The sequence below is a fragment of the Girardinichthys multiradiatus genome, chromosome 6 (genome assembly GCF_021462225.1).
Source record: "Girardinichthys multiradiatus isolate DD_20200921_A chromosome 6, DD_fGirMul_XY1, whole genome shotgun sequence".
Taxonomy (NCBI): domain Eukaryota; kingdom Metazoa; phylum Chordata; class Actinopteri; order Cyprinodontiformes; family Goodeidae; genus Girardinichthys; species Girardinichthys multiradiatus.
The window spans coordinates 12470675-12490581 of NC_061799.1; the positions used below are offsets into that span (position 1 = coordinate 12470675).

At 40.3% G+C, this 19907-nt stretch overlaps 3 protein-coding genes across 6 annotated transcripts; 1 reads left to right on the forward strand and 2 right to left on the reverse strand.

Annotated features, from left to right (window-relative positions):
* The first annotated feature begins 1243 nt into the window (after positions 1 to 1243).
* On the forward strand, positions 1244 to 6166 carry homeza (homeobox and leucine zipper encoding a). 4 transcript variants are annotated; one of them, XM_047368930.1, is made up of 3 exons: positions 1244 to 1523; positions 2461 to 2551; positions 2896 to 6166. In XM_047368930.1, exon 3 carries the CDS (start codon positions 2896 to 2898, stop codon positions 4885 to 4887), a length of 1992 nt encoding a protein of 663 aa, XP_047224886.1. In that variant the 5' UTR covers positions 1244 to 1523; positions 2461 to 2551; the 3' UTR covers positions 4888 to 6166. The 4 variants fall into 4 exon arrangements, with proteins under 4 accessions (XP_047224886.1, XP_047224884.1, XP_047224887.1 ...); XM_047368927.1 differs by having other exon boundaries at positions 1245 to 1752; XM_047368928.1 differs by lacking the exon at positions 2461 to 2551 and having other exon boundaries at positions 1244 to 1752.
* Positions 5780 to 16602, reverse strand: LOC124870317 (RING finger protein 212B-like). The gene is made up of 13 exons (XM_047368932.1): positions 16472 to 16602; positions 12076 to 12205; positions 11899 to 11951; positions 11737 to 11811; positions 11491 to 11597; positions 11253 to 11397; positions 11148 to 11176; positions 11027 to 11067; positions 10924 to 10948; positions 6904 to 6961; positions 6759 to 6810; positions 6619 to 6649; positions 5780 to 6506 (listed from the first exon to the last, which is right to left on the reverse strand). The coding sequence occupies exons 1-13, from the start codon at positions 16574 to 16576 to the stop codon at positions 6440 to 6442; spliced, it is 918 nt and encodes a 305-aa protein (XP_047224888.1). The 5' UTR covers positions 16577 to 16602; the 3' UTR covers positions 5780 to 6439.
* A 1191-nt stretch (positions 16603 to 17793) lies between these two features.
* On the reverse strand, positions 17794 to 19516 carry LOC124869594 (zona pellucida sperm-binding protein 3-like). The gene is made up of 9 exons (XM_047367544.1): positions 19357 to 19516; positions 19109 to 19275; positions 18932 to 19035; positions 18768 to 18856; positions 18504 to 18684; positions 18319 to 18424; positions 18147 to 18232; positions 17977 to 18068; positions 17794 to 17916 (listed from the first exon to the last, which is right to left on the reverse strand). The coding sequence occupies exons 1-9, from the start codon at positions 19418 to 19420 to the stop codon at positions 17855 to 17857; spliced, it is 951 nt and encodes a 316-aa protein (XP_047223500.1). The 5' UTR covers positions 19421 to 19516; the 3' UTR covers positions 17794 to 17854.
* Positions 19517 to 19907: the final 391 nt, after the last annotated feature.

Below are 19907 nucleotides of genomic sequence, written 5' to 3' on the forward strand. Positions count from 1 at the left end.
ATAGTGCAACTCTAAACCAGCTTATATGCAATGAAAGGAAACTATAAATTATAAATTGTTCAAATTACTATGATGTAACTAATAAAATATTGATGAATTCGCTAGCATTATACTTCTGTGTTTAGTAGAACCTAATGATGTAATTATAATAACTCCCCTTTCAAGCTATCTGTAAGTTATTTAAACATAAAGAAGCTGTGAGCTTAGATGAAACATTGTGTTTAGATTTGTAAGTCAAGACAAATATTAACAATGCTGTGCATACCAGGCAGAAACATGTGGAAGAACTGATGAGAAATTAAAGTAGCCATGTTCTCAAAGTAACCCTTAAAAGATGTACCAAAAACAAGGGTAGGCTGGGGAAGATCAGAGCCATTATGAACAATGCCTCTCGTCCCCTTTACACCACAGTAGATGGCCTACGGAGAAGCCACAGCCAAAGATTACTGCAGTCCCGATGTGTGAAGGAGTGCTACAATGCATCTTTTCTTCCTGAGGCAGCCACTTTTTGACCTACATGTAGCCTCCAGAACTGTGCGTCCTAGATAACTGCAATTTTATTTCTTTTATTGAGTGATGTGTGTTTCTCCTAGACTTTTATTAGTTTATATTGTTGTATTTTATGCTAGGACAAATGAATTGCAATAAAGTCAAAGTCAAGTTCTACAAATGTTAGTACTGACCAAAAAAACTAAAAAGATAAATATCACAGCTGAATCTATAAGTGTAGCCTGTTCTTTAAGGACATACACTAAAATATGTAGTTGACTATAAATAATCTTTACTACTACAGTAGAGACTAAAAAGCCCACTGACAACAGAAATTTCTCAAACTTTGCCTGTTTAAAATGTTAAAAATTGTTGATGTTTTAATATTGTACTACTGCACTTTATTTGCTAAATCACTCACACTTTTCCATATTTTTATTGTTTGTCTTGTTGTTGTTGTCTGCTTTGCGTTCCCTAATGTAGTGTTTGATATTTTTAAATCTGAATCACGTAACAAAAAGGCAAAGAAATGTGTAAGGAGAGGGGGTTCGGGGATTTACATCTCATAGCTCTGTTCAAGTCTGATTCAACCGCTAGGAGAGCTCTCCTAATAAATTTCAACACTGACTCGGAAAGAACGTGTTCAGTTCAAAAGACGACTCTTCGTGTCAGTCTGTCTCTTTGGTGCCACCATAGGGTGCAGCTGGGTAGTTAGCAATGGATTTGTGAAACGGATACATTAAACTGGCCTTCCCTCTCTCCAATCCACGGCCTGCTCACCCAGACTGACACACCCATCCAACCATCAGTGAGGGGAGAGTCATGTGGGCCTTCCGGGCTTCCTGGTCCTCAGCTCCGCCTCGCGTCGGTTTGGCCGGACAGGGGGAAACACTTCACAGTTAAAGAACAAAAGCAGCAACGGACAGACTGAGGGGGAGGAACAAACAGCGGCTCACATACAACCTTTTAATCTCACGAGTTGGATATTTGTGTTCCTGGCGAGAATAAACCAGCGATTGAACTCCTACGAATGGGTACAAACTTGGTTACGTCGTATCTTTGAATCCTGACCGTAATCCGTCGAGGTGCTTGGTAAAAATAAGACAAGGGTCAACTAAATAGATGGACCGCATTGTTTCCTCGCTCGGTGCCTTCAACTTCGGTTATATATATCTGAGTAGTACTGAAGAGTAGGCTGCGTTTCTCTGGTCTACGTGTCGTCAGAACGGACTCCGGGGATTAAGGGTTATTACGGCAATTTCGGTAAGTTTATTTTTATGTTTCACTGAAGCGTGTCTGACGACGAAGTGCGCCTGTGCGGTGTAAAGCGTTTTGTTAGTACGCCACAAAGAGGGGGAGGTGGGGGAGCAGACTGGACCGCTATTGTTACTGACCCAGTGGTCAACTTTCACAGCTATTTATCGAACCAAGTAAAACAAAGCATGAATTAACTCTATAAGTGTGTCACGGAAAGGAGTCGAAACTGAGGGGGGAACCCATGTCCTCACCCTGTAGGGTTTGAGTGTGTCACCAATGACTAACACGATGATTTGTGACCTAATGTTTGTCTCAATCAAAAACATTTCAGCCCAGTTTCCAGCTACTTCTGGTCAGTCGTGGCGCAACATTCTCACTAAATGTGCAATACTGTTATTTGTTCCGAATAATAAAACAAAAACTCAGATTAAATTAAAACTTAAGAGAAGTATTTCTGATCAACTTTTAATGTTAAACACCAGATTTATATATTTTCACTGACTATAGCGGTGCAAATTTATAAAATGCTGATTTAAAACTTTTATTTAACTAGGTCCTCCTAACAGTCACTGAAGTATGACCTAACACCTGTTGCTTGATGACAAAAAATGGATGCACACATTTTGTTCATACTAATTCTTGGATTCTATGAGTTTAAGCATCTGATGTACCCAGGCATAGGCATGAGTCTCACTAATCCTCCTCCTCCTGCAGGTTTCTGTTGCCATATCTTTCCCGTTGAGGAGGCCTCTCCCATCTCTCAGGACTGAGAACTTGGAAGTGAAACAAAGCCTGACCAGTCAGGGTGAGAAAGCAGACAGTGATAGATTCTTTGTAGGTTTTCATTCCCTGTGCTCCCACCCCTTTAGGAACAAACCCTCTCGGTTCACGCAAAACAAAAGTCATTCACCATGCTTTGGGGGGAGGGGAGAGTGTGCATGGACACGGTATACGACTAGTTTTATTGAGAGTTTAGAATAAGTAGGGAAAAGGGGGTGGTGTCAGATAATCGAAGTTGAGAATGAATGAAGAACAGTCTGTTTTCTTCAACAGGTTGTCCTTCTCTGCACTGTGATCTTATCTTTGCTTTTACAAGCTGTCATTTCAGAGAAAAAAACTAACTTCATCATCGTTTGTTTTCCTTTCTAGATGGCGGAGCATATTTTGATTGCCGACGTGACGTCATACGCTAAACATAACGGCAGAGATGGACCGCTTGTGGACCCAAATGAGCCTTTTGAAGTAGCTATAATGGAGTCAGACAGTAAAGAAAAGGCAGACACAAAACGCTCTTCAAAGAAATTGCGGCATTCTCCCAGCGCAGCAGAAAACAATGCCAGCAGCGTGCCTAGTTTCACCACCAACCATAACTCTGTTGTGTGCCTGCCTCTGGTCTCAGAGGGGCTCAAACTGGTATGGACCCAGTCTAATCAGACGCGAGAATTGGACTCGATCCCAGAACTTGTCCATGCCTTTAATTTATTTCCATACCCATCCTCCAAAGAGGTTAGCACACTGGCTCGGGTATGTGTATTACCACTGGACAAAGTTAAAGTGTGGTTCATGGTTCAGAGGATTAAATATGGTATTAGCTGGTCTTCAGAAGAAATTGAGGAGACAAGGAGGAAGTTGGCTGTGCCTGAGCTTTGTGAGGACTCAGCTGAAACAAATGAAGCTAATTTGAAAAGCAAGAGCAAAGAGCTAGATGAATTGGTAACTGAGGATAAGGACAGCGATGAGGAGTGTGATCTCATCAGTTTTATACCTGAAATAAAGAAGGCAAAGTGTGAGTCTCCAGATTCACATAAATCTACTGCTCCCTGTTTCAGATCCAGTCTCCCACCGCCTCAGGATTCATATTTCTACCGCTCACCAGCACACACCCCAGCGACCACAACAGCTGATGTCTCCCCTGACCCCTCGGAGTCCTCTTCTCAACAGTACCGACACGGGCGTTACAAAAAGTCAAAAGCTCAGCTTGCTGCCCTGCGCAAAAGCTTTCTGAGAGAGAACTGGCCTGCAGAGCCTGAGCTCAAGCGTTTGCAGGAAGAAACGGGTCTGAGCCGCAATGACATTCGCAAATGGTTCAGTGACAGTCGTTATCAATTAAGAGTTGGTCGGGGAAGCCTGGCAGCAGCCCAGACTTCTTCTCACCAAGCTGCTGTTGGGACTAAACATGAACCACAATCTCAAACTCAGCCTCTCCCACTCACCAATCAAAAATCTCGTCAGGTAAACGGGGTGAAAAGCCTTGAGGGAAGCCGAAACAACGGGATCCGAAATTCCCATTTCTTTCAGACTTTTTTGTCAAACAGCCTAGAAGCATTTGGTGAAAAGCTTAATGAGACACAAGCACATGATGTTATAGAAGAGCTTTCTGGGGATGGGGACACTTTCAAAGAGGAGGAACAAACTGAAGAAGAACCATTACAGTTGACCAAGACCTGCAAGACTGAGCCAGATGTTGTCATAGAGTTAAAATCTTCCCCTTGTCCTTCCCCCCCTCGCTCTCCACCACTTACCACCTCCTCTAATAAAACGTCTTCACACAGAATCCGCACATCAAAGAAGTCGGTGCATTCAACTAAAGCCAGTCCCTCCCAGACACCCACATGCTTCTCGGGCGCCTCCACATCTACACCCCCTGCACTCACTCCTGCAGGACGTCCTAGAAAGACGAAGGAGCAGTTGGATGTGTTAAAGCAGCACTTTTTGAAGTGCCAATGGCCCACGAGTGAGGAATACACTGAACTCGTCAAACTCACAGGTTTACCCAGGGCAGATGTTATTCAGTGGTTTGGCGACACACGCTATGCCGTCAAAAATGGCCAGTTGCGATGGGTGAAGGGTGTCCGCGAGCAGTTCTTGGCAGAACTTGCTACTCAGCAAAGCGGCAGTGGTTTGTCGAATGGAACTGGAGCCTCCACTCGTGGTGGGGGAGGGCGCAAACGAAAACTAAGCAGAGCAAGTACAGATTCTCCTGATATCCAGCCCCTGGTATCATATTACCTAACAACAGGGACACTAAATGAAAAAGACCTTGACCTACTATGCAAGAAATCAAGAATGAGCTACCAGCAAGTGCGAGACTGGTTTTCGGCTCAGGAGGTGGGAGAGACTGACGAACTTATTGTGGCTTAGGACCTTTTGTGAAACTTGATGTGTTCCTCCACACATCTTTAACACAACAGGTGTGATTACTGCTCTGGTGAGTGTTGCTTTAATTAAGGCAGGTTTGTCAAATCCAGTCTTCCCTGAACAAGCCCAATGTGAGGTTTGAGTATTTTTTTTTTTTATATAGATATGCTGCATTCCCTGGTTATTCTAATATATTTAGATCTGAATTATATTTCTACTGGCTCTGTTGCTGTAAATAGAACAGTAACCTGTACACTGGTTTGCTATATTTGTAAGCTCCTTTTTGGTTAGATACCACTACAATTGTATTTTTTTTATGTATTCTATTTGTAGCAGCATAACAAGGTTACTAGATGTAGATCCAGAAAAAATCTCTACACTGACAAACCTATTGACTGATCATTATAATCATTCTTTTTTTTTGCCATTTTGTTTTCATGAAAAGTACACTGGACTTGCTACTTTTAACGTCTTGCATTTTGGTTTTCCAACTTGCTGCCCCCATGTTAATGAAGTCCTAATATTTCACGATCTATACTCCTTATTACAGTGTCATGTTTTGCTCTTTGTTGTAGAACCTACCATGATTAAAATAACAACATAGTACATCACGTATGTAAAATGTAGTTCTGAAACACATTTCCTTAATTGCTCTTGTCACTCTGTTGAAATGTTTTGAATGCTCTGCTTGTCGTTTGCATTCCACAGCATCTTTCCAACAGTAAAGGTTGAGCCTAGTTGTAACAACTACATCATAATATAGACACCAGAATTAATAGGGCCTTAGTAGGCATAGGGTGTAATCTTACCATCTAAAATGTAGTCAGACTTCATGGGCAGAATGTGGGTGTTTGAAAGTTGTAAAAGCAAAAATGAACCAAAATCCAATGAATGGTAAGATTTTACCATCTTCATACAGAATGACAGAACAATTTAATTGAGTCATAAGTTCACTTACAGATGAATAAAAGTACTTCTGGTGGACTTTAGAAATTGATGTCAGCTTTAAACGGAGTTTAGCTCTCTGGAAATGTCCGACCAAAGGTCGAGCAATCGGAAACATGACGAAGCGGCGTGTACGACTGTTTTTCCTGTTGCTCATGAAAAGGTAATGCAGATATAAATCTATACATGTACAGTCTTCAGTTTTGTTTTCTGGTTTAAAGAGAAAATCCCGTTTGCACAATTGTCACTGGAAACTAGTAAATGTTTTGCCATTATAATCAAGTGTACACAGATTTATTTTTGTGTGTTATGAATACAGACACCTGTGTTAAGTTTTCTTCTGTGTAAATTTTATTCTGAAATTCTATAAAATGATTTTTATCATTAACTGATTTTAATATGCTTCAAGGAAACTACCATAAATCTAGGCAAGGCTTATATAGAGGTGTTCTGCCTGTGAACAATAAGGCATGGCCTTTCAACAAAGGAAAAAAAAACATTTTCTTTACAAATAGTGTTTTTCTGCGTAATCTATTGTTCTGGCTCAGATGAATAAATCACTAACTAATGGTGTCATGCACATCAAAGACGTTCCCAGTGGTGAATTTCATCATTGTCTGGGCGACTGAAGCGAGATTCCATTCATAAATGGGAACTGGAAAACAGGGGTCTGGGTTCTGGGGATGACAGAAATGCACGGACTCATTTCTATGTTGGAAAAATAATCAGTGATAATCACTTGTGATATGAGGCTTAAAGCCCAGAAGACCCAAAGTAGTTATTACTCACCTTGTAGGAGTGGCAAAAGATGGTGGCGTTCCTTAACAGGAGAAGATGGATAAGTACATTTTTTTTTTTAAATTAGCATTTATATTATCAAACCTGATTTAGCGGTCTTTGACAGATTAACTGTTTTCAGTCACACTCACTGAGTTCATGCAGGGAGCTATGACTGGACATAGAGGCTATGGATCCAGGAGTCTGATAAAAGGGAAACAGAACCAAAACCTTCCTTTATGCAGCAAAGATTACAATTTGAAGTCAAAGTAAACCTGTAAATAAATCCACACTTACTGTGAGAGAAATACCTCTATCTCTGACCCACCTCTGAGATTCTGCTGAGCCTACATGACTGAGGCAAATTGCATTTTAAAGTGTTATACAGGTGCATCTCAGGAAATCACAATATCAGGGAAAGTTTAGCTTCATTAAATAAAGCATCAAGATTAGATTTCTGACACATAGTTTTGGATTTTTCTTGTGAATGATTGTGGCTTACAGCTATACCTCAAATTCAGTTTTTCAGGCAATTTGAACATTAAATGCCCGCCTATTAAAATGTATTTTCATGTAACTGTCAAGTATAGTTGGTCTGGGCTCCTTTTGCATCAATGCAGTGTGGCATTGAGCTGACAAGCCTGTGGTTCTACTGAGGGGTTAGGAAAGCCCAGTTTACTTTAATAACAACCTTTAGCTCATTTGCATTGTTGGTTCTGGTTTTCTGGTTCTGGATTTTATGTTTCTCTACTCTTACTGCAGACTTTGGAACCCTGATTTTCTAAATGAAATGTAAAATGTACTTTAATCTCAAAAAAGGTCTTTGGACCACTGAGCAACAGTTCAATACTTTTTACCTAAGATTTTTCAGCTTGTCTGTGGTTTAACACAAGGACTGCCACAGTTCTAGCCCATGTCCTGTACACATCTGTATACGGTGGCTCTTAAAGCGCTGACTCTGGCCACAGTCCACATCTAGCGAGTCTCCTCCCTAAACTCTTGACTGGGGTTTGCTTCACAGTCCTCTCAAGGCTGCAGCAATCCCATTTGCTTGGTAAGGCACACTTTTTTACCACCCTTTTTCCTTCCACTCAACTTTTCATTAATACACTCGCATACAGCACTGCATGGGAAGCCAGTTTCTTTAGTAACAAGCTTTTATGGATTTCCTTCATTGTGAATGGTGTCAATGACTGTCTGGTGGACAACTGTCAAGGCAGCAGTCTTCCACATGAGTGTGAAGCCATAACATGATATTTCTGTTAGAAATTCTCTATTTGTCTACAAAATATTCTAATTTTCTGAGCAACTGAATTAGGTTTTTTTTCTCTGAAAGCCATAATCATCAAAATTATTTGAAATAAATATTTAAATTGTATTCAATTTAAATATACTTTATTAATCCCAAAGGGAAATTAATTGAATTACTCATATAAATTAAATTTTCTGTGATATTATGATCTATTGATATGAGGCTGTATGAAATTGAGAGTATAGGTACATCTCAAAATATTGGAACATCTTGAAAAAGGTCAATTTTTTGTCACTCATTTCAGAAAGTAAAACTCATACTTAGATTACATACATAGAGTGAAACAGTCAATCACAATATCCTTTTTAAAATGCTTAAACATGCTGTAGGGATCAAGGGAACAGCATTAAGCTGGTTTAAGTCTTATCTGTCTGACAGGTTCCAGATTGTTAATGTTAATGATTAATCCTTTCGACACTCCATGGTTACTTGTGGAGTACCACAGGGTTCAATGCTTGGGCCCGTTTTATGCTTCCTATTGGTAAAATTATCAGGCAGCATGGGATATGCTTCCACTGTTATGCTGATGATACTCAGCTTTACTTATCCATAAATCCTGATGAGCCCAACCAGTTAGATAGACAACATGCATGTCTTGAAGACATAAAAACCTGGATGACTTTAGATTTTCTGCTTCTAACTTCAAACAAGAGTCTCTGAAAAAGAAACTGCTTTGTCAAACACTAATCTGGACAGCATTAAATTGGTAATAGTAAATAAACTTGGTGTTATTTTTGACCAGGACATGTCATTTAAATCACATACTAAAAGGGTTTCTAGGATTTTCTTTTGTCACCTCTGGGAATTATTACAAAATTAGAAATATCCTGTTCAGGACTGATGCTTAAAAACTAGTCAAAACTAGAGTATGTGTTACTTCAAGGATGGACTATTGTAATTGTTTACTATCAGGATGTCCACAAAATGCAGTTAAAAGCCTTCAGCGGATTCAAAATGCTGCAGCAAGAGTTCTGATGAAAATTAAAAAAGAGAAATCCCATTTCTCCTATTTAAGCTTCCCTTGCACGGCTACCCCTTAAATCCAGAATAAAATTTTTTAATTCTCCTCACATATAAAGCCCTTAATGATTTAGCTCCATCATACATCAGATATCTGATTGGTCCATATGTTCCTAACAGAGCACTTCGTTCTCAGACTGCAGGTTTACTGGTGGTTCCTAGAGTCTGTAGAAGTACAATGGGAGGCAGATCCTTTAGTTATCAGGCTCCTCTCTTGTGGAACCAGCTCCCAGTTTTAGTCAGTGAGGCAGACACCCTGTCTACTTTTAAGGCTAGGCATAAAACTTTCCTTTTTGATAAACTTTATAGTTAGAGTGGCTTAGGTTATCCTGAGGTATCACTGTAGATCTGCTGCTAGAGGCTTAATGACCACTTTTCCTCTCTCAGCTACATTTTCCTAGTACTCTCCAATTTTGCATTAATGCAGTTTTATTAGGTTTTAACCTCATGTTCTCTTCCTGTTTTTTTTCTCTTCCTAGAAGCTAAACCTGGCATGGCTCTGTTCAGCTGTGACACCTTCCAGGATGGGGGCATCAGCTGAGCTTCTGCTGCCAACAACTTAATGTTGTTTTTCTTCAGATGATACACTTGCCCCTGTCTCTCCTAGAGAGCTATTGGCAGAGCATTTGGTGCAAATAACTGCATGTGCTCTCTTCATCCTATATACTTGAATTACCTGCTTAGGTGTGTTTCTCTCCTAGATGAAGCCACTAAAGGATTTACTACTACCATTCACTTTTTAATTTTCTTTCACATAGAAAGTACACTTGGATCAGTGATTCTGTGTTATTTTGGGTGTGCTTGGTCTCGTCAAATCCCCAGTCGGTCATGGCAGATGGCCGTTCAGACTGAGCATAGATCTGCTGGAGGTTTCTTCCTGTTAAAGGGGAGTTTTCCTTTCCACTGTTGTTACATGCATGCTCACTATGAGGGATTGCTGCGAAGTCAATGACACAATGCAAGCGACTGTCAACTGTCTACATGCTCATCCAGGAGAAGTGAATGCTGCAAGTCAGTGACTTTATGCAATCTGTTGGATTTCCATAGACAGAAAACGTTTTAACCAATTTGAATAATACACTCAATTTGACTAACAAGTATTGTGTGGCATGTATGTAATTAATTTGGAATCTGCATGATTTGGTTGAATTAACTTTTCTGTAAGTGATTTGAGACATGTTTTGTGAATTGGCCCTGTGTAAATAAACTGAATTGAATTTCTTCTAACTGATTATTATGGCTTACAGATAAAGAAAACCCATGATTGAGTGTCTCATAAAATTAGAATATTACATAAGATCAATAAAAATTGTATTTTAAACAGATATGTCAGCCTTCTGTAAAGCATGTTATTTATATGTACTCAATACTTGGTTGGTTTTCCTTTTGAGGAGGAACTGTTTGCTTTTTTGCATCTGTGCATTTTTGTGTATTTTTATTTCATTAGAGGTTTTGTTGTAAGTCTACATGTTTCTAGATTCCAGCTTTCTTTGGGGATGAAGAAAGTAAAAGAGAAATTTGGATCACTGAGCAAAAGTCCAGTTTTTTTCCTCAGCCCAGCAAAGACGCTTATAGCCCATGTGTAGGATTCGTCTGTGCATAGTGGCTGTTGATGCGCTGACTGCAGCCACAGTGCACAGCTTGTGACGTCTTTTTTGACATTTTTGAATCAATTTTGCTCGACAATCGGCTTTTCGTGTTGCTGGTGCACCCTATCCTACCATACTTTTTTCTTCCACTCAACTTTCTATGAATAGGCTTGGATGTAGCACCCTATAAACAACCAGCTCTTAAGAACCAAAAATTGCTCTTGAGAAATCTCTGTTTATTGTTGACCCTCTCCCCGACTCTTTGTAATAAATCTATAATATACAAGTTAACGTTTTTGAATTGAGTGATAAAATATACTGACCTTTTTCAGGAAGTTGTAGTTTTTTTGAGATGTACTTGTAAAATGAACAAGAATAAGATTTTACGAAGCCTACCTCACTGTTCTTGAACGAGGGGTAACTGTTAAAACAAACATCCGCCCATTTGAGCCATTTATCCTGAAACTGACAACAACACTAAAAAGGTCAGTGGGGTTACCTGGTGAGGTAACAGCAACAGGGAGGGAAACCCTCTGGGTTCTGTGGTTCAAAAAATATTACAGAATGAGTTGACGTCCGATGTTGTACAGTTTGTGATTGTAGATGAAAGAGACTTTTACCCATTAGTCTGAAACTGTCCGGGAGAAACCTGCAGCACAATAGGACTAAACATTGAATTCTGCATTAATATGTGAAAAAAAGTTTTCTGTTTGTTTTGAACTTGCCCTCCTTTGAGAGAGTGGCTTTTTCAGTTCTGCAGTTTCTCTTTGCAGCACCAACAGCTGCTTTTTCAACTCGCCGTTGTCTCTCTTCAGCTCCGACAGCTGCTTCTTCAACTCAGCGTTCTCTCTTTTCAGCTCTGACAGTTGCCTTGTGATAAGAAGGGTGGGATGGAGGTAACAGTCACACTCTCAGCTCTTTCTATTTTGCACAGTTGCTGCATAATAACAATATTAATATCACCTGTAACCCTGCTCAGAAACTTCCTTCAGACGCCTCTCCAGTTCAGAGGATTTGTTTTTAAAGTGGACTGTGACTCTCTCCATCTGCTTCTGCTGGAAAACGGCAATCTGTGGAGTGTGAAAACATTTCAGTGATAATGAAAGTGTCTCAAAAACATCAGATAATTGAAAGGTCATTTGGAAAATTTAAAACAAAGAAGTATATTTTATTTTTACAATAAGGAACAGAGGCACAGATGAAACAGACCTGGGATATGTTTGTCATCCTTGACTGAATGAGTTTCACAGGGTCCGTGAAAAACACCTTTTCCTGCGACTTCATCTGGAAAAAAGAAAAGAAAGTATCTTCTTGTGTGGGATGAGTGGGTGTCCAACTGTAACTCGCAATGAATTTGTCAAACACACCAACCTCATCAGTGATGGGCAGGTAACTGCAGCTTGCCCCACATACACTGCACTGCTCTGTGGGAAGGAAGAGCAAACACAGGGGACATCAAACCTCATGCAGTCCATCTGTTGAAACCTCTGGTTACCGGGTGGAAGAATTGACTTCAGATAGCAAAATAACTCAGTAAAACTGCCTCACTTGATTTAATGCAAGCGTCGCAGCAGATGTGGCCACAGCTCGACACAGCAAACTTCGACCCGCTTTTCTTGAAGCACTGGTTACAGTGGAACCAGTCCATCTTTAATTTTTGCAGTTTCCTGTCAGCGTCCTTTTGTAATAAATCAAGAACAGATATTATCGCCAGTCTAAAAAGTGCCTTCCAAATGTATTCCTACCCCTTTGAACTCGTTCACATTTTGTGACGTTAAAAACCATAAATTTCATTGTAATCTATTGGGTTTTATGTAATAAACATAACGTAGTGCGTAACTTTAAAGTAGAGGAAAGAGGGTACATCACTTTTCTTTTTTTTTCTGAAATGCAAAATTTTGTTGAACCACCTTTTGCTGCAACAAATCTTTTATTGTAGGTCTCTACTAGCTTTACACATCTACAGACAGAAATTGTTGTCCACTATTCTTTGCTAAATAAATCAAGCGCAGTCAGATTAGATGGAGCATGTCTGTGAACATTAGTTTTCAAGTCTTGCCACGATTTCTTAGTTGGATTCACATATGGAGTTTGGGCCATTGTAACGCATGAACATCAAAACCTACAGAGATCTACTTGCATGTTTAGGGTTATGTTGCTGGAAGGTTGACCTTTCGCCCCAAGTCTCAAGTTTGTTTGTAGCAACAGGTTTTCCTTCAGGACCGCCGTGTATTTGGCTTCCCATCAAACCTTACCAGCTTCCCTTAAAATCATGCTCATAGCATGAAGCTGCCACCATAATGTTTCACTGTGGGAGTGGTGCATTTATGAAGATGCCCAGTGTTTAATTTTCTACCAAGAAGACTGGAACACTTTCTTTTGTGTGTTCGCAGTTACCCCTACAAGGTTTTTTGCTTTATTTCAACAATGACTTTCTTCTTGCCACTCTTCCATAAAAGGACAGATTTGTGGGGGGCAGGAGAAATACAGGTCCTTCTCAAAATATTAGGATATTCTGATAAAGTTCATTATTTTCCATAATGTCATGATGAAAATTTAACATTCATATATTTTAGATTCATTGCACACTAACTGAAATATTTCAGGTCTTTTATTGTCTTAATACGGATGATTTTGGCATACAGCTCATGAAAACCCAAAATTCCTATCTCACAAAATTAGCATATTTCATCCGACCAATAAATGAAAAGTGTTTTTAATACAAAAAACGTCAACCTTCAAATAATCATGTACAGTTATGCACTCAATACTTGGTCGGGAATCCTTTTGCAGAAATGACTGCTTCAATGCGGCGTGGCATGGAGGCAATCAGCCTGTGGCACTGCTGAGGTCTTATGGAGGCCCAGGATGCTTCGATAGCGGCCTTTAGCTCATCCAGAGTGTTGGGTCTTGAGTCTCTCAACGTTCTCTTCACAATATCCCACAGATTCTCTATGGGGTTCAGGTCAGGAGAGTTGGCAGGCCAATTGAGCACAGTGATACCATGGTCAGTAAACCATTTACCAGTGGTTTTGGCACTGTGAGCAGGTGCCAGGTCGTGCTGAAAAATGAAATCTTCATCTCCATAAAGCTTTTCAGCAGATGGAAGCATGAAGTGCTCCAAAATCTCCTGATAGCTAGCTGCATTGACCCTGCCCTTGATAAAACACAGTGGACCAACACCAGCAGCTGACACGGCACCCCAGACCGTCACTGACTGTGGGTACTTGACACTGGACTTCTGGCATTTTGGCATTTCCTTCTACCCAGTCTTCCTCCAGACTCTGGCACCTTGATTTCTGAATGACATGCAGAATTTGCTTTCATCCGAAAAAAGTACTTTGGACCACTGAGCAACAGTCCAGTGCTGCTTCTCTGTAGCCCAGGTCAGGCGCTTCTGCCGCTGTTTCTGGTTCAAAAGTGGCTTGACCTGGGGAATGCGGCACCTGTAGCCCATTTCCTGCACACGCCTGTGCACGGTGGCTCTGGATGTTTCTACTCCAGACTCAGTCCACTGCTTTCGCAGGTCCCCCAAGGTCTAGAATCGGCCCTTCTCCACAATCTTCCTCAGGGTCCGGTCACCTCTTCTCGTTGTGCAGCGTTTTCTGCCACACTTTTTCCTTCCCACAGACTTCCCACTGAGGTGCCTTGATACAGCACTCTGGGAACAGCCTATTCGTTCAGAAATTTCTTTCTGTGTCTTACCCTCTTGCTTGAGGGTGTCAATAGTGGCTTCTGGACAGCAGTCAGGTCGGCAGTCTTACCCATGATTGGGGTTTTGAGTGATGAACCAGGCTGGGAGTTTTAAAGGCCTCAGGAATCTTTTGCAGGTGTTTAGAGTTAACTCGTTGATTCAGATGATTAGGTTCATAGCTCGTTTAGAGACCCTTTTAATGATATGCTAATTTTGTGAGATAGGAATTTTGGGTTTTCATGAGCTGTATGCCAAAATCATCCGTATTAAGACAATAAAAGACCTGAAATATTTCAGTTAGTGTGCAATGAATCTAAAATATATGAATGTTAAATTTTCATCATGACATTATGGAAAATAATTAACTTTATCACAATATGCTAATATTTTGAGAAGGACCTGTATGTGCTCTCTTTCAGACTAACCTTGAAAACTGGCTCAGAGTTTATCTGTTCTTTCTTTCTTGGTGAAATGACTAAAGGAGCTACATCCATTAACATTTACTTTTCCTTCCCATAGAAAGTACTCCTGGATCAGTGCTTCTTTGTTCTCTTTGTATCTCTGCTCTGTTCTCTCAAACCCCCAGTCGGTCGTGGCAGATGGCTGCTCACACTGAGCCTGGTTCTGCTGGAGGTTTCTTCCTGTTAAAAGGGAGTTTTTCCTCTCCATTGTCGCTACATGCATGCTCAGTATGAGGGATTTCTGCAAAGTCAACGCCAGTGACTGTCCACTGTCTCTACATGCTCATCCAGGAGGAGGGAATGCTGCAAGTCACTGATTGGATGCAATCTGCTGGGTTTTGTAGAGATATATTATGTGTGTGCATTATTATTATTATGTTCATAACCAGTGTGGGAAATAAAATGTATAACCTGTGTTAGTATAAGACATTGTGGCCTGCAGAATTGTTATTGCACAAACTTGGCCTTGAGTGTGATGAAGCAGAAAAATACTGAGAGCTGAAGGAGTGTGTGAAAAAGTAGAGACTGACTTACTCCCTGCTTATATCAGTAGATACGAGTGCAGGTGCTGGGAGACAGGAACATGTCCTAATATGGTAGGCAGGAAAAGTTTGTACGTGACTATATGTGAGAAAAAACTGTAAACAGGGCGCTGCCCATTTTCATGTGTGTTTTAATAAAAGCAATGAGCCCAGTGAGAAGCTCTGAAGTCGTCTCGGTGTGTGTCCTGATCACATGAGAGCTTCCCTGGTCCAGGTACTTTGAATAACATACAGCTGTCTCCGTGTGATTTATTCTAATGTGTGTAAATTCCTCCAGGTTATGGTGAATAAACGAACGCACAGAAGGCCTCTTTAAAGAGGTTCTTCAACAGTTTCCTTAGAAAAACATTTTATCCAGTTTGAATAAATAACTGACTGTGACTGCACTGTTCAATAGTTAGGATTAATTGGAATGTACAATATGTACCTGACTTTGTGAAGTGCCTTGAGATGAAATGTGTTGTGAATTGGTGCTATATAAATAAACTGAATTGAATATACCACTTGAGCTAAAGCAGATTTTTCTAAGCCACTAAACCCAACAAAGCAAGTCTGAAACAAATGTCAATTAAAAAGATTAGTAACGTGTTAAGAGCTGGTCTGTGGTATAGCCTACATTCTAAAAGCAACTTTAATTACCTTGTGGCTATACATTACTGGCCACCATTTCAGAGTTGTCTGAGTTTTCACATTTGTAAAAATGTGTTATTGCACCTCCATCTTCTGCCATCCATTACCTATACCATGGGCTGGGGGCTACCATGGCAACAAGTGGAGAGGCCCCAAGTTTTTTTTTTGTTTTTTTTTTAAGTAGAGAATTTTATATGATGAATACTTGGAAGTTTAAGTGACGTTTATAAATGTTTAGGATTATTCTGTATATAATCAGTACAAGTGTTTGAAATGTGGCCCCTCTGCACAAGCATATTCAGCCAGCCATTCCATACCCAGTTAAACATTTTGGAAGACAGGCACGCAAAGATTTCCCATGAATCTGTTTTAAATGTTAATTTGCACGAGTAAGCCGCCAGCTGAAAACATTCAAAACCGTCAGCCTAATTCAGAGGCGTGCTATTCCCGCATTACAGCGATTAGGTAGCTCAACCTGAGGACGTTACCAACCCCTAATAGGTAGTAAGCTAGTTAGCGTAAACGTGCCACGTTTTTAGAGGGGAAACTTATGGAGCACGACAACCGACTTAAGACAGCAGGTTCTGGTAGTTCAAGTATTTTACTTCCTACATTACCTGTTGTCTTGGAGAACGTTTCCCCTCAAAAAAAAAGAAAAAATTCAATTTTAAGAGTCCGCCTCGCAGATCCGGATCTGCGCTGTGATTGGTCAAGTGACGCATTACGTCGAGTTTACCCGAATGTAGGCATTGACCTGTAAACTTTTCATATTTATTGCTTTGAGTTTCTACTTATATAGTGTTAGGAATAACCTTTATTAATATGATCATAGCTGTTTCCCCCCCCCCCCCCCATCTATACTATAGTGAAAAAATATAAGTTTTGTTTCCCTTTTGTTACAATAGGATAAGAATATAAGAATAAGAATGCTCATAAACATACAAGGATAAATGGCCCAAGGATTGTCATAAATGACCTGAAGCTGGGGCACTGGGTTTGATAGTGGAGCAGCTGGTATAACTGGTTTGATTAGAAAGCTACAGCACACTTAGATTAAGGATGGACACCCACTACTACACAACCTAACAGATAGACACCACAATGGTGACACATAGTCTACTGATAATCACTGAGGGAGGGAACATCCATTGCATTGGAGTGCCAGATATAAAACTACATGTGACCTTCTATCGAGGCTCTTCGTCATCCTCTAACAGATTGCAACAGTCCGAGACGGGAGCCTCAGTGCTGATCTCTGTAATCATTCCTCTGCCTTAATTTAGATTAAAAGAGCTAAAAGTTAGAAACTGGTTGAGAGTCGTTCAAGAGTCAGTGTTAGATAAAGTGTGTGATTGCTTCTGGGGACCAAGTCCCAGAGGAGCTCCGAGGCGTCTGACCGCCAACAGGGTGCGGTAGCTTTGGACAATAGACTATTCAATTACACGGCTATAATGCACCAAATTTTACAGTAAGTTGAAAATGTAGCATTTTTGGGAAGAAATTTTTTGTTTATGCCATTCACGTCATGATTAGCACATAATTTTATGTTTTTCTAATTTTTTTTTTTTAGAGTAACCATCTACAAGATGTTGCTTCATGCATGAAGAAGCACATTTCCCCACCTCAATTGAGGCCAGATCATGGAAAATAAAAATCCAGGTTCCCCAATTGAGACGGTTCATTTCAACAGGAACCATGGCAAATTCTGTTGACCCCCCACCCAAAAGCTAGAGTTTAAGATTAAATTGTCATCCATTAAAGTGTTTAAATCAAATTGAAAGACAGTGTAATACCATTTTTCCTACTTACAGCCATAGTCTGACAAGAAGGTCTTCCCTTAGACTTTCCTCTTAAGGTTGCATTGCCTTAAACTGAACTCAAACTTTACACGTTCGTGTGGCACATAATTTCTTTGCAAAAAGACTGCAAGGACAAAGGCTTCCAGGTTAATCATTTTATTGATAAGGACTCTCCAGATGATCCAGTTCCATCCCAACATCTTAAGAAGCCAAATCAATAATGGTAAGTGGCCCAATAACTGCCTTCTGAACCAAACCATTCCCTAAAGAAACAGGGTCATTAGTACAAGAAAGTTACAGTTTCAAGGGTGTAAAGTTCATACCTGCTCCTGGACTTCTTGCTTTTCTGGCCTTGCAGGTAGAGTCACAGCAGTCACATAAACTGCTATACACAGGATTGTCCAGCAATTCCCAACTAAAACAAGCAGAATATTAGACCCGAGTGTCAAGTTATTTACAGATATTAAAAGGGGAATCTTTTTTTTTTTTTTACCCATGATCTTTCACATAATGGCAGGCCTTCTTAGTGTTGTCAAGACTATTAGGATCCCAAGCAGCCATGGTGCAGTGAATATATACCTTTTAAAAAAAAACCAAACAAAAAAAAACACATTTACAGTTAAGCCTTCCATTTTTCTTTATCAAACAAAATCCAGACACTTAACCTCTTGTGAAAGCCCAAATCTAAAGGCCTGCAGCAATAGCCGGAGCTCTGATACATTCTGCCTCTCTTCAAATTTTGAGCGGGAACTTTCACTGTCAACAAGACACCTATTGAGTAAGAACAGTTGTTAGACTCCTACAGTGGGGGGGCCAAAAATGCATATACACACACTGCTAACTGAAGTACCCCTTATTGGTGATTATGGTATACATGTCAGCAGCAATCTGGAGGTCTGGCGTGGTGGTAGCAACACATTCTTCAAGCAGCACCAGCAGGGGTTGATGGGTCACTTGCTCCACACTAGCCATGATAGGAATCATGGAACCCAGCGGAAAGGTGGTAGACTCAGCAGGCCCTGAGAAGTCATCTTTAAAAAACAACAAAAGGTGTTCTTTAGTTACAACCATGGAGAGTCCCTCGCAGTCATTACAGTGATAATTAGACACCTACCATTCATTAGGTTAATGTGGAATACCAATTCCTCTACCCCATATGTAGAGAACACCGGATCAGATCTCATTGGGTACCAGTTTTTGGGCCTAAATAAAGTTTAATTTAGCAAGTTTAGTACTAAAATACATTTAAGTCTAGCAATCTATTCACCTAACCCTTACCTTTGATATGAACAGACCACTGGCAGAGTGAAGGGAAGCACATAAGAGTCAGGAGACGAAGTGTAGAGCAGATCATTTGTGTAGTTCAACTCATTCCCAGAAACCTGTATGAGAAGTGAATGGAAGACAACTAAGAGGCTTAAATGTACTGCCTTTGGCCAGGTCTCTCCCACTCACCAGTCTCCTGAAGTTGCAGTCATCAAGTTCCACATTGAAAACCACATCTCTTGGCGTAAAGCTGGTGGGGAAGCAGCTACCAAGACGGAACAGCGACGGGTCAGCCTGGGATCTGCTGTCTGTCCAAACCAGAGTCATGTAGCCTGGCCCACAGTCCAGTTTCATATCTGAAAAATAATAAGACACTAGTCTAAACAAGCTGAAGAAAAAAAAAAAGTTTCCAAAAAAAACCAATGTGGAACCCTTACCTGCAGCAGCAAACCCAACTGCCACCAACCAGAAAAGGAGCACACAAGGCCAAAAGAAAGCCATCCTGACTGAATACTGAACAGTTGTCTCAGCAGGGGTTTTATTTTCTCTGACTGGTGAGGTTCAATCAAGGCAACGAGTTTCACCTGATGGCTGTCAGCAACAGTCACACGTCAGACCTTAATTGGTTTGATTGCAGCAAGGCTCCAATTCAAATCTCCCAAAAGATGTTTCATTTAATTATATAAATAGTAGTTTTATTATATAAAATAACTTTATAGTTCTACCCACCCCCTCAAATATGTACCTAACTATGCTGTGTTCACCATTGTTTTTATAACATATTCAATAAATCAAACTTGAAGCACACCAATGTCTTTTGTGTTGTTGCACAGTCATGTATGATATTATGACCTTCATAGATGCCTACTGTTGTTGCTGTAACCATTCTGCCGACACTAAAAGTCCAGTTTCAATGATATGAAGTCTCAAGTTTGACTAACTTCATACACCAAGTTTCTGTTTTATTTTGCTATTTTTATTGAGGAGA